This window comes from Diorhabda carinulata, chromosome 5 (assembly GCF_026250575.1).
Source record: "Diorhabda carinulata isolate Delta chromosome 5, icDioCari1.1, whole genome shotgun sequence".
Taxonomy (NCBI): domain Eukaryota; kingdom Metazoa; phylum Arthropoda; class Insecta; order Coleoptera; family Chrysomelidae; genus Diorhabda; species Diorhabda carinulata.
Window position 1 is genome coordinate 16,950,667 of NC_079464.1, and position 13,726 is coordinate 16,964,392.

A 13,726-nucleotide genomic window follows, 5' to 3' on the forward strand; every position below is an offset into this window, starting at 1 on the left:
GAAAGAGATGCTTCACGCAAGTATGTAGAACTGAACATAGCTTTCAATCTCAATGTAACTCGAACCACAATTGAATACTTTTCTTTGGGGACTAGAGGCCAGACATTTTCAGTGGTTGAGAGAGAATCAACAACTTCTATTTCAACAGCAGCCTGATCTCTACCAAAATATTTTACAACACAAGCTGAAAAATCTTCTGCATCGATCTCTACAAAGGGAGAGTTGACAAACTATGCCACAATCAATATGCTTGTAAAGTCTTGGATTCGTTGATCAAATTGTTGTTTTGATATGAAAGAATTTCCACGTATTCTTGGTTATTGCTGGGGTGTTGTGGAGGATTTTGTTTGTCAACGATCTGCTTCAGACTAAGAAAGTGCTTGTATTGAAACTGAGATATTCTTTTCCCACAACTCGAGTTTGTTTGAAAATGATGTTACATCTGAAATCATTTCGCCGATGTTCTTATCTTTGCCTTGAAGCTGCAGGTTTAAGTCAATCAACTTTTCAGTTATATCAGTGGGGTGAGCATCTCACCAGTTCGATGAGATGCTCACCCCAATCTTTCAAGAATTTCACCAGTGCAGGTAGCAACTTTTTGAAACGTTGCATAACTCTGCCTCTACCAGCCAACGAACTTCTATATGAAGCAACAGATCACCATACTGGCATTCTAACTCTTCAATTAGTTCTCTGAACAGTCGTCTTTGAAGTGCATGTGCTCTTATTTATTTAATATTTTGACAACTGTTTTCATGACATTGTTCATATTTAAGAACTTTTGCACACAGTTACTGCTGGTGTATGATGCAATGGTAAGACAAAAATGTTGGTATCTCACTGTCTTCACGACACAAGGCAATACATCCTTTCTTTTAAATGCTAAGAACATATCATTTCCAGTTGTATGCCCAGTAAGCGGCACAACATTTACCAGTTTTTCTTTTGTTCCAAATACCATTTTTACAAAAATAGCCAACTGAGCTGTATCAACTATATCAGTTGATTAGTCAAGTTGTAAGGAAAAATAATTACAACGATCAAAAAAAGTTTTAAGCTGTAAAGCTAAATCAGAACTTCAACTATTAGCATTACTGTATTAGCAGAAAGCTAAACAGATTTAATAACAGACATGATCTCAGTTTTGTTTTTGAAGTTATCAAATAATGCATCTGCAGCTACTAAAAATGCATTGGAAACCCAAATGATACATCGCTAGCTGTCTTTTTCTTGTCTAGTGTTTTAAAAAAAATTTACTGTTATACATTTAGCTGAGATTTTAACTGCATCACCTTCTCTCTTCTCAGAGCTAAATTCAGCGGATAATCTTTTTTTCAATTCCACTGCTCAACATTTCCTTTCTTTTCAACTCACAGTACAAAGTATACACACACATTTATCTTTAACTTGCGTAAAAAAGTAATCAGTTTCCCACTCTGTATGTTAGTGATAGGTTTTATGTTTTTTGCTTGAACTAACCATAGTAAAAACAAACAAGGAAAGAGCTTAAATGTGTACACGTGATTTAAACATATACGGCACAGACATAACCTCACTCTGGCCACACGCGTGACAATAACAGTCTGCGAAACAAAAAAGTGTAACTCCGGCAATTACTAATCGGCTGCAGTGCTCCTAGGCACTCAGTGTTGCCAACCCTCTGAGCGTCACCGCGAGCTAACCAAAATTACCCCGCGAGCCACCGGTGGCTCGCGATCGAATGTTTGGCGACCACTGTAATAAACTATAGGATCACTAAACACATCAGCAATTTTTTCCAGAATACCTACATGTTCATAAAATAACTTTGTCTATTACATTATCGCAAAATCAGAGTTGAAATTGAGATTATTCCTTATGAGTTTGATACATTTTTAATATTTTTGAAAAATTTTGTACTGAAAAAACTTTGGTATCAAACAGTATCGATCGTGGCGAAAGTTAACAGCAGAGCCTGAAGAATCGGAAAAAATAAAAAAAGAAATCGTAGAATGCAAGGACAACTATATCCTAGATTGAAATAAAATTCAGAGATTTAAAAATAACCGAAAAATTAAAAAAAAAACGGCGTTTGAAGAATTCTGGTCAAAGATGACGTGGGAAAGGTTCACGTGTATGCTAATCTGCGAAAACAAATTACCAAAGTGAAGACAAGTGATGCAGAAAAACCCAAGGTTCCTTCCTGTATTTCATCGATGATGGCCAGAAAACAATCAAGTTTGAATACATTTAATCTTGGGATAATATGATTCGTCAGTAATGGGTAAATTCGAGTAAATGTGTTGGAATGCATGAAGTTACCGAAATCAAATTGTTGCCAAAAAAAGTTGAAAAAGAGAACAAAAATCAATATCGTTATTTTTTAACATCTTGCCAAAACTGCCATCGCATTATTTGCGGAAAGATTCAAGCAAATTATTTTTGCAGCCTGAGTTTCAAACACTGTCTGACGTCCATAAATTATACAAGGAAAAATGCGCTGCGGATAATAAAGCTCCATACAGCATTAAAATATTTAAACAGAGATTCCAGCAGAACAAATTCTACCGTGAATTTTATAATACATTTCTAACTTTTTGACCTAATTGACCTTTTTCTATTTGTAAGTGCGAAGTGTTAATAAGTTGATATTTTTAGTAATAGGCTTTGTATTGGATATCTAAGTAACTTACATCGAAATAACAGAATCAAACTTATCACATTATTTACATTTGATTATATTAAAACTTTTTCCAATATGAAAAAAATATCCAGATTAGACTTTAAACGGTTTTTTGACGTTTCATGTTATTATCCTATTAATAATAGGATTTATTTTATGGAATATAATTTTCAATTTTTTAGATAAATTAATTAATTGTAAACTGAGTCGTTTGCTTTTTTCTAGTATACTTTTGATCGAATCTTCAAAATGTTTTATTTCAAAATACTCACCAATAGCTCTTTGATTAACATTCGCACCAGCTTCGACTAAATCTTGAACTAATTCGTTATTATTGTATGCTATAGCCAAATGTAGAGCACTAGCCCCTAAAATATACAATTGAATGATACATCAAAACAATCAATTATGTGTATAAGAAATTATTGTAGTTCAGTGAAAACCTCAAATATTTAGAATTATGGGTCACATAACTAAGAACCCTTCCTCACACTCTCAAAAATACTCTCGCCAATAAATTTATTAGCTGGGAAAGTTCCTTCACATCCGGGAAACTATGAATCATTTATTCCACTCCGTTGCATACAAGGAACGAATTTGTTAACAAATTCAATGTGTAGTTTTTAAAAAATCGGGTGGTTATTACAAGCTTTGATTTAGTTCCAACTATCCCGCTGGGTGTAATCAAATCTTGCAAGTTAAATTTGATCCACTTCCCGGTCTCCGATTGTGCCGGAATTTTGCAGGCATGTATAAATAGGATGACAATGGAATATTATTGTGAGCTGATCTAATGATGGGGAAGATGGCCATAGGAACTCGGAAATTAAATTAATGACGCTACCCCATCGAGTTTGGGCTCATTCCATTCGTCTAAACGAGTACTTTGTTATCAGATGGTAACCAGGGTCTGATGATGAGTAAGATGGCCATAGGAACTCCGAAATTAAATGAACGACGCAACCCCATCGAGTTTGGGCTCATTCCATTCGTCTTGACGAGTACTTTGTTACTAGATTGTAACCAGGGTTTGATGATGGGTGAGATGGCCATAGGAACTCGTATGTGGGTTTATAAGTTATATAAGTTTTAGTATAATATATAATTATGAACTGTTATATTTCTTATTAGTGTTTATTTTTAACTTTTTAGTTCATTCTATTAACAAATAATAAAAGCTTATTTTTAAAAAAGGGCTATTATCTTTAATACAATACAATTGATAGGCGATAGAAACCACAAAACCTTCATTGCTAAAATCTGTTCTCCCACAATCTGATTAAGTGTCCATGTTCAACAGACATATATTTTACTGTAACTGTTGTTCTTGAACGGAACGGAATACAAATATTTGTAACTAAACTAATTTCGTACCCCAATTTCTGTCATAGGAATCGATTTTTATATCAATCGAAAATTTTAATTTTTATAGCATAAAGAAATATTTCAAACCTAAATATTCTTCTCCTTCCACTACATCCAAGGCTAATTTGGGGAAGCACTTTATTAACGTCCTAGCTAGTCTAGTATGGATCTTCGTATCACACATAATAAGGACATGAAGAAGAGTTTCTCCAAGTGATCCTCGATACTGCATCTGCCAACAAGCTTCGTGGTCCTCCCATTTGCCCAGTGGATCATATCTAAAATAATAAAAAGAAAAGAATTAATTTTTTAAAAACAAACACTTATAAATTAAAATGAAGTCATCCTAAAATTACTGGATAAAATCAGCTCATAGTCACTGAAGGCTAGATCTGTAGATTATGGTGAGTTCGTAGTCCAATTAATTTAATTTGACCTTTATTTTTATCTCTTGGTTAAAGAGAAGTGGTTTTTTCAAATATACGGGACTATCTCTATCTAAATATTCATTTTCTATCGGTGCAATGAGGTATAATTCCGGTCACTGTTATTTGTTTGTCCCCTTTGCAAATAGCACAAGAAGAAGTTATTATTAAAATGTAGAATTAAAGATCTTTGTTCCTTGAACGACAAATTTGGAGGTTAAGCACTATGAAGTAAATCATGGGTAAACATCATTAAATCGGATTGTGAGACCTGTACAGAGATATTACTTCGTCACCTCATTAGATTATAGGTACAAGTTTACTTATAAATATTAAGTTCGTGGGTGATCACACTCACTCCACAAAAAGTGTGTGTATTATAGCACTTTTTACTGTAATTATACGGTATTTAAATTCCAATATAATATAGAGTTTATGTGCTATGCAAAGGACATCCATTCGATATATGACAATAAAAAACGGTCTCTGACCTGTGATGGTATGCAATTCAGTTCACTGAACTTTGAAATAATAAGTAAAAATCGCTCGAAATAGTCGCAGGAAGTGTTCAAATTAAGTATTCCATAAAAGCTGAACCATATTTGTAGTATAAGCAATTTCAATGTCTATCTTTCATTTGTGGTAGTTTTGTGATAATTAATAAAGAGTAGTAAGAGTAGTTAAATCAACATGTGCGTTTGGTTTGAGCAGAGTCGAACCTAAGTCCAAATTACACCAAAAAAAACTAGAATATTACAGGTTGTCCATATTATTGCTATTATTTATTTTTCTACCGTTGAGTATTTAGATTCTGATTCATTGTAATACCAATGGTTCATAAATACGAGAGCCGTTGTTTTTTCAGCCTTCGATCGCTCCGTGTAGTCGCTACTCGGGCAAAAGAGAGCGGGCATGCGCTATAGGCGACTGCAAAACTCTCGCACTACACTCTCCTCCATTGTTGACATTAATGCGTCAGTCGGCATTGTGCTATAGCTACGTAAACATGTCCGCCTTTATTGACGTTGCCGCCAAGTGTGAATTGCGAAGTGTGATTGGTTTTCTACAGTCTGAATGCCATTGTGCTGCAGAAATCCATCCAGAGATCCATCGGAGTCGTGTGTATGGGAAAAGTTTCATGAGTGGTGGTGTTATGCGTGATTGGTGTCGAAAGTTTAAAAATGGAGGGGGCCAAGGACGCAAATCTATCGTTTCAGATGACCTGGTTCAACGAGTTGACAGAATGGTTAAAAAAACCGCAGATTCACCGTTTCTGCTTTGTCTATCGAATTTCCAGAACTTCTGTTTTGTACTTTACTTGAAATCATTGGGGGCAGCATTCTTTGAAGAGGGTATTTAAAAGATTGTCCACGGATATGACAAATGTCTCAATCTCTGTAAGGTATTTGGATATTGAAACAATTGACCGTTGGTTAGGAGATTCTCACAGAATGTATTTTAGAGTAATCTTAATTTTTGTTTGCTTCTTTATGCACGTATTTCCAAGGTCTCATTAATTCAAAACGGTGTGATTTGATATAGGAAGGAATTTCATATCGTGCCTGATATTTGTGAGGGATGTTTCTGACATTTGTAAATATTTTGTATGACTGTTCCTACTTGTTCTTCTGGATTAAGATGATAGGCTCTCAAAATATATTCAGGATCTTTCTTCTATTTTTAGATGTAATATCGGCTGTATATATATAATGATATAAATTTGAGTTCTGTCTTACGTCACTTACAAAAAAATATGATTTTTCTGTGGCTCTATGTTGCATTTTTTTTCATACGGCATAATTACTTGAAGGTAATTAAATTAAATGGTCCCTATTTGTAGTAGCTCAGAGCTTCTCCTAACACCTTATAAAAAACAATTTATTTAACATCCTCTTCTTTCAACACGTCATTCAAATAAACTATTTAGGCTTTTACATTGTTTGATAATTTATTAATGATATTATATTATTAAAAGAATAATTCTGTTTATAATACAAAGAGGCCATTTAAATAAGAATATCATGTAATAAGAATACAATTACGTACAATTTAATTGAGTATCAGCCGGGAAGATGACACTGCAGTCGGTATCAAGACTATTTATCTATACTGCAACTAAACGGCTGGAACGATTTGAATGAATTTTGGCATTCAAGTGCGGGCCTAGATGATTTAGATTCTCAAATTAGCCCAGCAGATGACGCTGCAGTCGGTATCTAGATTATTTAGCTCAGGTTTTCCTCTCAAATTTAGGGGGAAAAATGTGGGATGGGGGGTTTTTAGGTATATTTTTAGGGATTTTTATATATTCAATTATCGATATTTCACATTATGAAAAATAAGCTGCTTAACAGAATAAATTTGATTGAAATGTTATAAAATTTGATTAAAGTTCGATCTACACTGAAACGGAATGGTGAATCATGCACAACATTTCAACCATCCGCAAAAATTTTGAAATTATTCTTGTCAATATGTATGATTTTAAAGAATCAGAATATGAAGAAAATGATTTGTTACCTGAAGTTTTCGATAATTTATGAATAAAGAATTTGAAAAAATGACGTTACCGATTGAAATTATCTATTGATTGTTTGAAATTTAATATTTATTTAATGTTATTTTATTATTTGTAATGTTATTATCTTGAAAATATTTAAATATTTATTTTATAAATAATAAAATTTCTTAGTAATTGTGGTGATTTGAAGGGTTTCTGATTGGGGTTATAGGGTGATAAATTATTGAGAGTTGGGAACACTGATTGATTATATTTCGTTTATTATTTGACATTTTAGTGTATTATATTAAATTTGTTCAGTTATTATTACATATTACATTTACGTAAATATTGAGCGTATTATACTCAGATACAAGTTAAGTGCATAGGATTTCCTCTATTTTTCGACATTTTAATTTGATTGTATTATATTAACTGTTATTTAGACAATTGACAGACAATTTCTGCAACATGGTAAATACGAAAGATGGTTTCATTGTAAGCATATTTTCAGATTTACAAGCTAATTATATTAATAATGAACGAGCTATTTTGGCCACAAAAAATATCGATGTTGACTCTATTAGCTTCAATTAATACAAAATACAACAGTCATTGCCCGGCAATGAGATATTGTTCAAATCGATCGACACTGTTAGCGATCCTGAGTCAACTTTCCTGAAACCACTTAACTTGCGATTAAAAATTGGTTTACCTATTATTTTGCTTCGGAATTCAAATGCACCTAAGCTATGCAACGGTCATAAAATTAGTAATAAAAAAAATTATGGGCAATGCTATTGAGGCCACAATTTTGAATAGCAAATTTGAAGGTAAAGTTCCCCTGCCACGAATCCCAATGATTCCTTCTTCAACTCAGCCGTTGCATTCAGATGTCTGCAATTTCCAATTCGCTTATCATTTGCCATGACTATTAATAAGTCACAAGGTCAAATAATGTCGAATTGTGGGCTGGATCTAGAAAATCCGGTCTTTTCACACGGCCAATTATATTTGACGTATTCCGCGTTCAAAATCGTCAAGTTTATTAATTTATACTCCTCATGAATTGATTAAAAATATTGTTTGTCAGCTCGCATTAAGATAGTATTAAACAATCATTACTGATTAGAACGAATTTTGTAGAAAAATTGAAGTTATTTAAAAATAAAGAATAATGAAAGTTTTAATTATTTGTCTTTCATTTCATACTTTGTTTATTTAATAGACAACGTCTGCCTTGTTATTGAATCTTGTTGGAGCATCCAGCCAAAGCACCTCGCTGAGCGCTTCCACAGCAAATATCCAGAACTTTCGTAAAAAAAGCTTCAAAAGTAAGTATTTTTACAAAAAATTTTTATTTTCAGGTAATAATTTTAGTAGTGCTTATTTTAACCAATTATTGTGGCCAAAATAACTTCTCTTAATGAAAATAGAATATTAAGAACCAAAAATACATCTATTAGGATATTGAGGATTTACTCACAATAAGAAAAACAACAAAGCAGAGTTAAGAAAAGAAGGTAAAAAGGCTGTAAAAGTCCACTGACATTTCACATTACAAAACAATTGCCATAAATTGTCAAAATGGAGCACTTTATGAAAGATAATGGCTGGGTTCTGTATGATAGAATAAAAGACAATTGTAGCTTGCGACAAATCATTTACCAAACATAATTTGGTATACAGAATTAGGTTAGATCCTTCACAACTTAAATTTCTAATAAATTTACTACTAAATAAAAAAAATCATGCAACTTTGTTCACCTGCTTAAAGAAGCTTCAATAGGTAATGTAACCTGTTCGTAGTCCCTAAACTTCCATCGAAGGTACTCGGATCGGTTGATTATTTGACTTTTTCCTTCTTGGTACATCAACTGACCAAACTGTTCTCTGATCAATTTCTCAACTTCAACTTGTCCTCCTTGATTGTATGCTTCAATCAATTCTCCACCTAATTATTATAAAATAGAATTTAGAGGAATAAGTTTATATGTGTATACAATCATTGATAAGATGCTGAGTAAAACTCAGCATATTGTAATAGGTTAACACGTTTAATGCTAATAAAAATCCTATAGTTAATTAACCCTGGGCAGTAACTATCCAAAAGTGTATCACGGGATCAATCGGCACCGTGCTCTTTCCTTAGTTTAAATGTATTCAGCTTGCTGATAATTTATTAATTTCGGCATAATCAGTTGTTTTTCCATTCCATAGATTTAGGTCAGTATACCATTAGCAGGACATAACAACTTTTAATAAAACTCACACTTTTATTTTTATTCTAATATTTTTACATGTAATTTACAAAAAACATTTATTTAAAAATAATTAGTAGTTGAGAAATACAAAAAAAAAATACAAATTGAATACAATTAAACAAATACGATAATTGAAACAGTTAAACAATATAAACAGTAAGAAATAATAACTAGGGTATTGATACGTGACTATCATTGAAGCACGAAAGACAAAGAGCTGGCTTCGTATAGCACTCCTCACAATATGTGCGAACTTTTCTCACTTTGCTATCAATTTCTTTGGAGGTCATGGTTTTCCTGAGCTTCTCGTAACACCCTGAATATTTTTTTCTCTTCCTCTCAACGGTATGAGCTAGCGTATGGATGCGTTTAGGCGTCCTGGACCGTTCCAACATTTCTTGTTCTCTTTCCTGAGAGAATGCTTTCGACAATACCTCCTTGAACTGCAGATATGGTACGGATTTCCCTGAGCATTCGTTGAACATAAGGCATGCATTGGTGTTTGCTAATCCAAACATTAGCTCTAATGGAACTTTTCTCCACCAAGTACTATGATAACATTTGGTCACTAAAGTCTACTCCTTTTTTGGCTCTTTTATAATCTAGTAATGACTTTCTACTGTACTCATGATAAGGACATTTTGTCTTCCTGAGTTTGAATTAATATAAATTCACAAAAAGCAATTCTTCTTTGATCGTCACCTGGTTTTAAATTTTGTACCGACGAAATTGAATACGGATGGAACTTCTGATTTTAAAAAATCCTGTCAATACTTATCTCTGATATTCCCAAATCTCTTTCCGCATCGGTTAATGAATTTTCAGGATACACGCTCTGAAGTATCCCAAGACTGTAATTTCATTGGCGTCATTGCCTACGACAGGTTTCAATTTGCTGCCCGTGTAAGTGTATCAGGGGTGGATCGTGGTCTATCCGGATATTGCAAACGGAAAGTATCGCAGGCTCGTTTAATAACCCTATCACATTCCCCGTATATTACCAGCATATTGAAATAATCTTCATTAATAAATCATAAACGGGACAAACTTTGGCAACACTTAAACGTCAAGCTGTTTTCATTGTTTGTTTGTTTGTTGATATGTTAGCTTTTGTTTTTTTTTGGTCGCTTCAGACAACCGACAATTAAAAACCATAAAGATTTCAGTTTTTTCAAATTTCTACAAAAACCGTTAATTTGAGATATATGAATTTACTGCAGAAATCCCCTTAATTTAAAGCGTAGAATCCAATGGTAAAAAGAAAATTGGGGGTTGCCATTGGTAAAAATTAAGTTTTGGTTAAGTTTTTAGCTCAAGCGAAATTCGGCATCATTTTCTGAACCCCTTATATATATTTTTGTCAAGGTTTTCACAGATTTTGAAAGCTGTAAGTGTTACTTGTCCAAAAATTTCTAAAATGTAAAATAATTAAAAAATGGTGGACTTTATATAAGGCATATAATGTCTTATATAAAGTTATATTGAAATTTCGCGTTGATTCGAAAAATTTAATAAAAACTAAAGCATTCCGTTTAAAATAACGAAGTTTGGGTCCACTTCCGGTATAATCGGAAGTTTCAGAAAACTGAAATTATTTTAGCTGAAACGAGCATTTCGGAAAACTCATGCAAGCAAATTTTCAGAACACTAGTCGCAGTACTTTCCCATATACATATCAGTTCGTCGTGAAGTACCCTGTACATGTACTTTTTGAATATATTTTATCACTCACTTTCGCTCGATTTTTATCTATACTTCACTTGTATATTCGTTAATGCGTAATAATTATTTATTCTAAAAATTAAACGTAATAAGTATATACGAGGATATATTGAAAAATTCCTATAGAACCAAACAAAATTTTAATGTCAAAATATTTTATCACTCCTCTTAATTGGATACATGTATGTATTACAGCGAACCTGCAGCGTCTCTAGACCTTTCATAAAAAATGTTTCTTCTGCTCTGCAAACCAGACCTGCACAGCTTTTATTACCTCCTCGTTGGAAGAAAATTTACGACCTTTTAAACTTTTTTATAGTTGAGGAAAGAGATGATAGTCGGACGGAGCCAAATCTGGTGAATAAGGGGGGTGCTCTAGTAATTCACACCCTAAATCACGATTTTTTGCATGGTAACATGAGATTTGTGTGCAGGGGCGTTGACCTTTGGATAGTTTTCCGCGTATTTTCACTATAATTTTTTCCCATAGAGTGGTCAGTAATGTGAAATAGTAATTTCCAGTTATTGTTCATCCTTTATCCAAAAATCAAGCATGATTACTCCATAGCAATTCCAAAAAACTGCAGCAAGAACTTGGATCGTAGAAATGTATCCAAGTCTCATCCATAATAACATAATTCGGTTTAAGAAGTCTACATCGTTTTCAAATCGAGCACAGATCGAACGCGATGCTTCTATCCCTGCTCGCTTTTGGTCAACATTCAAACATTTGATCCATTTTGTAGCAATTTTTCTCATGTCCAAATTGGCATGAACTATATGATGAACGCGTTCGTATGAAATATTCAGTGCTTCAGATATCAGTTTTATCCCAATTCGACGGTCTGATAAAATCATGAAGTGCATCGATATTTTCGGAGACCGATACAGAAACTGGCCTTCCCGATCGGTCATCATTTTCAATGGAAAATTTACCTCTTTTGAAGCTTGCAGTCCAATTTTTCACGGTCGCATACTAAGGACATTGATCACCAAGGGTATTAAGCATATCTTCGTAAATCTGTTTACCTCTTAACCCTTTTAAATACAGGTACTTGATGATGGCTCGATACTCCAGTTTTTCGATTATCGCAATTTCGGTGGAATATCTTTTTTCTTTTAATTAATTGCGTAACTCTGGTTTACTTTTTGACGTCAAACTTTACACTGACACTTCTAATAAGTTATTGTTCGTTGCTATGGTAACGCAATATTTTGTTTATGCATGGAACTGGTCTAGGCTAACTAGATATCAATACATCCTTGAATTTCTTCTTAAGTAAGAGAATGTACTTCGGCTTATATTACTTACTCATTACAACCACAAATTTTTATAGTGCCTGAATACTGAAGCAAATTCCTACATCTTATAAATTCCAAAACACTCACATTTAGAGACAAATACGCATATTTCTTCATATAATCCCATCAAACCAAAGAAACTTTAGGACTATTATCCCAAGCACATCTCTCAGTCAAGACGCTTCATAATAAAAGATAAAATTAACAGCACTCACCTTTTTTATAATTTGCAAGCTTATATAACAAACATTGATCTTGATTAGAAGATTGACTGATGACTCTATCGAGGATGGATCCTCCTTGCAAATTTTTTTTCTTTTTTCTGCATGGTTTGCAATTACTACCTCCCATGCTTGGGGAACTATACACACTGTTTTTGTATACATCTCCTCAATCAATAGAGGTCATGGTGAAAAAATGTATGTCAAGGTGTACATTAATGGAGGATTAAGTTGGTACAGCCTGGTACAAGACGTCAAATGTGTATGAATGACTATTATATTGGAATATACAGGTTGAATGATTAAATATATAAAGTTTATGTGCTCAATTTTTGCCATATAAACGGAGAAAATTTTCACACTAGATTGCAAAATTCCAAAATAGTGAGAAGCTCTTTTATAAATATCCGACTAAAATTTTCCATCCATCAGTTTTAGAAACGATGAACTATCACAGGCGTGTAACCGAGAGAAATTTTTTTTTAATACCTACAAACATTCTACCTTTAATATTTACCCCTCGAAACTATCCAAATATTTAAGTCACGATCAAGAGCAATTACAAATTGTTTGACATTTTCCTACTTTTGTAAGTATCCACATTTTAAATTTTGTAATCAATTCAAGTCTCTTGATATAAATTAGTATATGTGTGTATTCTCATTCAAGCTGCAGTGAATGTCGAAAGGTATTTAAATTTTAAGTTTAAGTAGCTTGTTATATAGTAAAATTTCAGAACTATGTTTGGACCTTAACTTAATCATGATTTCGTTTTAATTGCGTATTTAAGTCACGTTCAAACTCATTATCTTGCACGAACTTGTTCGCACAATGATTAATAACCCCATCAAACTAACAATGTTTACGTTCGGAACCATTCCTATCTGAGCTGGAAGTAAATGTCTTCACTAGTATAGATAACTGTGTACTTGAATTGATCAATTGTTTTAACACAATATTCATCATGAACAAGCAGGTAATCATTTGTGATCTATACATACCTAACCAGTATGTAAGTGAATGTATTTAGGTCACAATTTATAGGGAATACAAATAGACAATTTTTCCAAACATTCTGATAAACTGTTCCTTGATTCCAAACTTCATAGTCAATGGCAGCCAAATAATACGATTTATATTAATGAAATTATTTCTAAAAAGTTAATAATGTATTAAAGTGTTTGTTAGTCACTAAATCTTTCTTTTTCAGTGCTGTTGATGATAAAAACAGAATGTGTGGCCAATCATACAAAACACTCATTGTA

General features: G+C 33.0%; 1 protein-coding gene across 1 annotated transcript in view; it reads right to left on the reverse strand.

Moving 5' to 3' along the window:
* The window catches only part of LOC130893886 (uncharacterized), a 53,339-nt gene extending 40,748 nt beyond the window's left edge, over positions 1-12,591 (reverse strand). The window contains exons 1-4 of the mRNA XM_057800324.1: positions 12,456-12,591; positions 8,720-8,906; positions 4,115-4,305; positions 2,935-3,030 (exon numbers count right to left, since the gene is read on the reverse strand). Coding sequence (XP_057656307.1) covers positions 2,935-3,030; positions 4,115-4,305; positions 8,720-8,906; positions 12,456-12,591 — 610 coding nt within the window. The remainder of the gene's footprint in view (positions 1-2,934; positions 3,031-4,114; positions 4,306-8,719; positions 8,907-12,455) is intronic.
* Between the last annotated feature and the right edge of the window lie 1,135 nt (positions 12,592-13,726).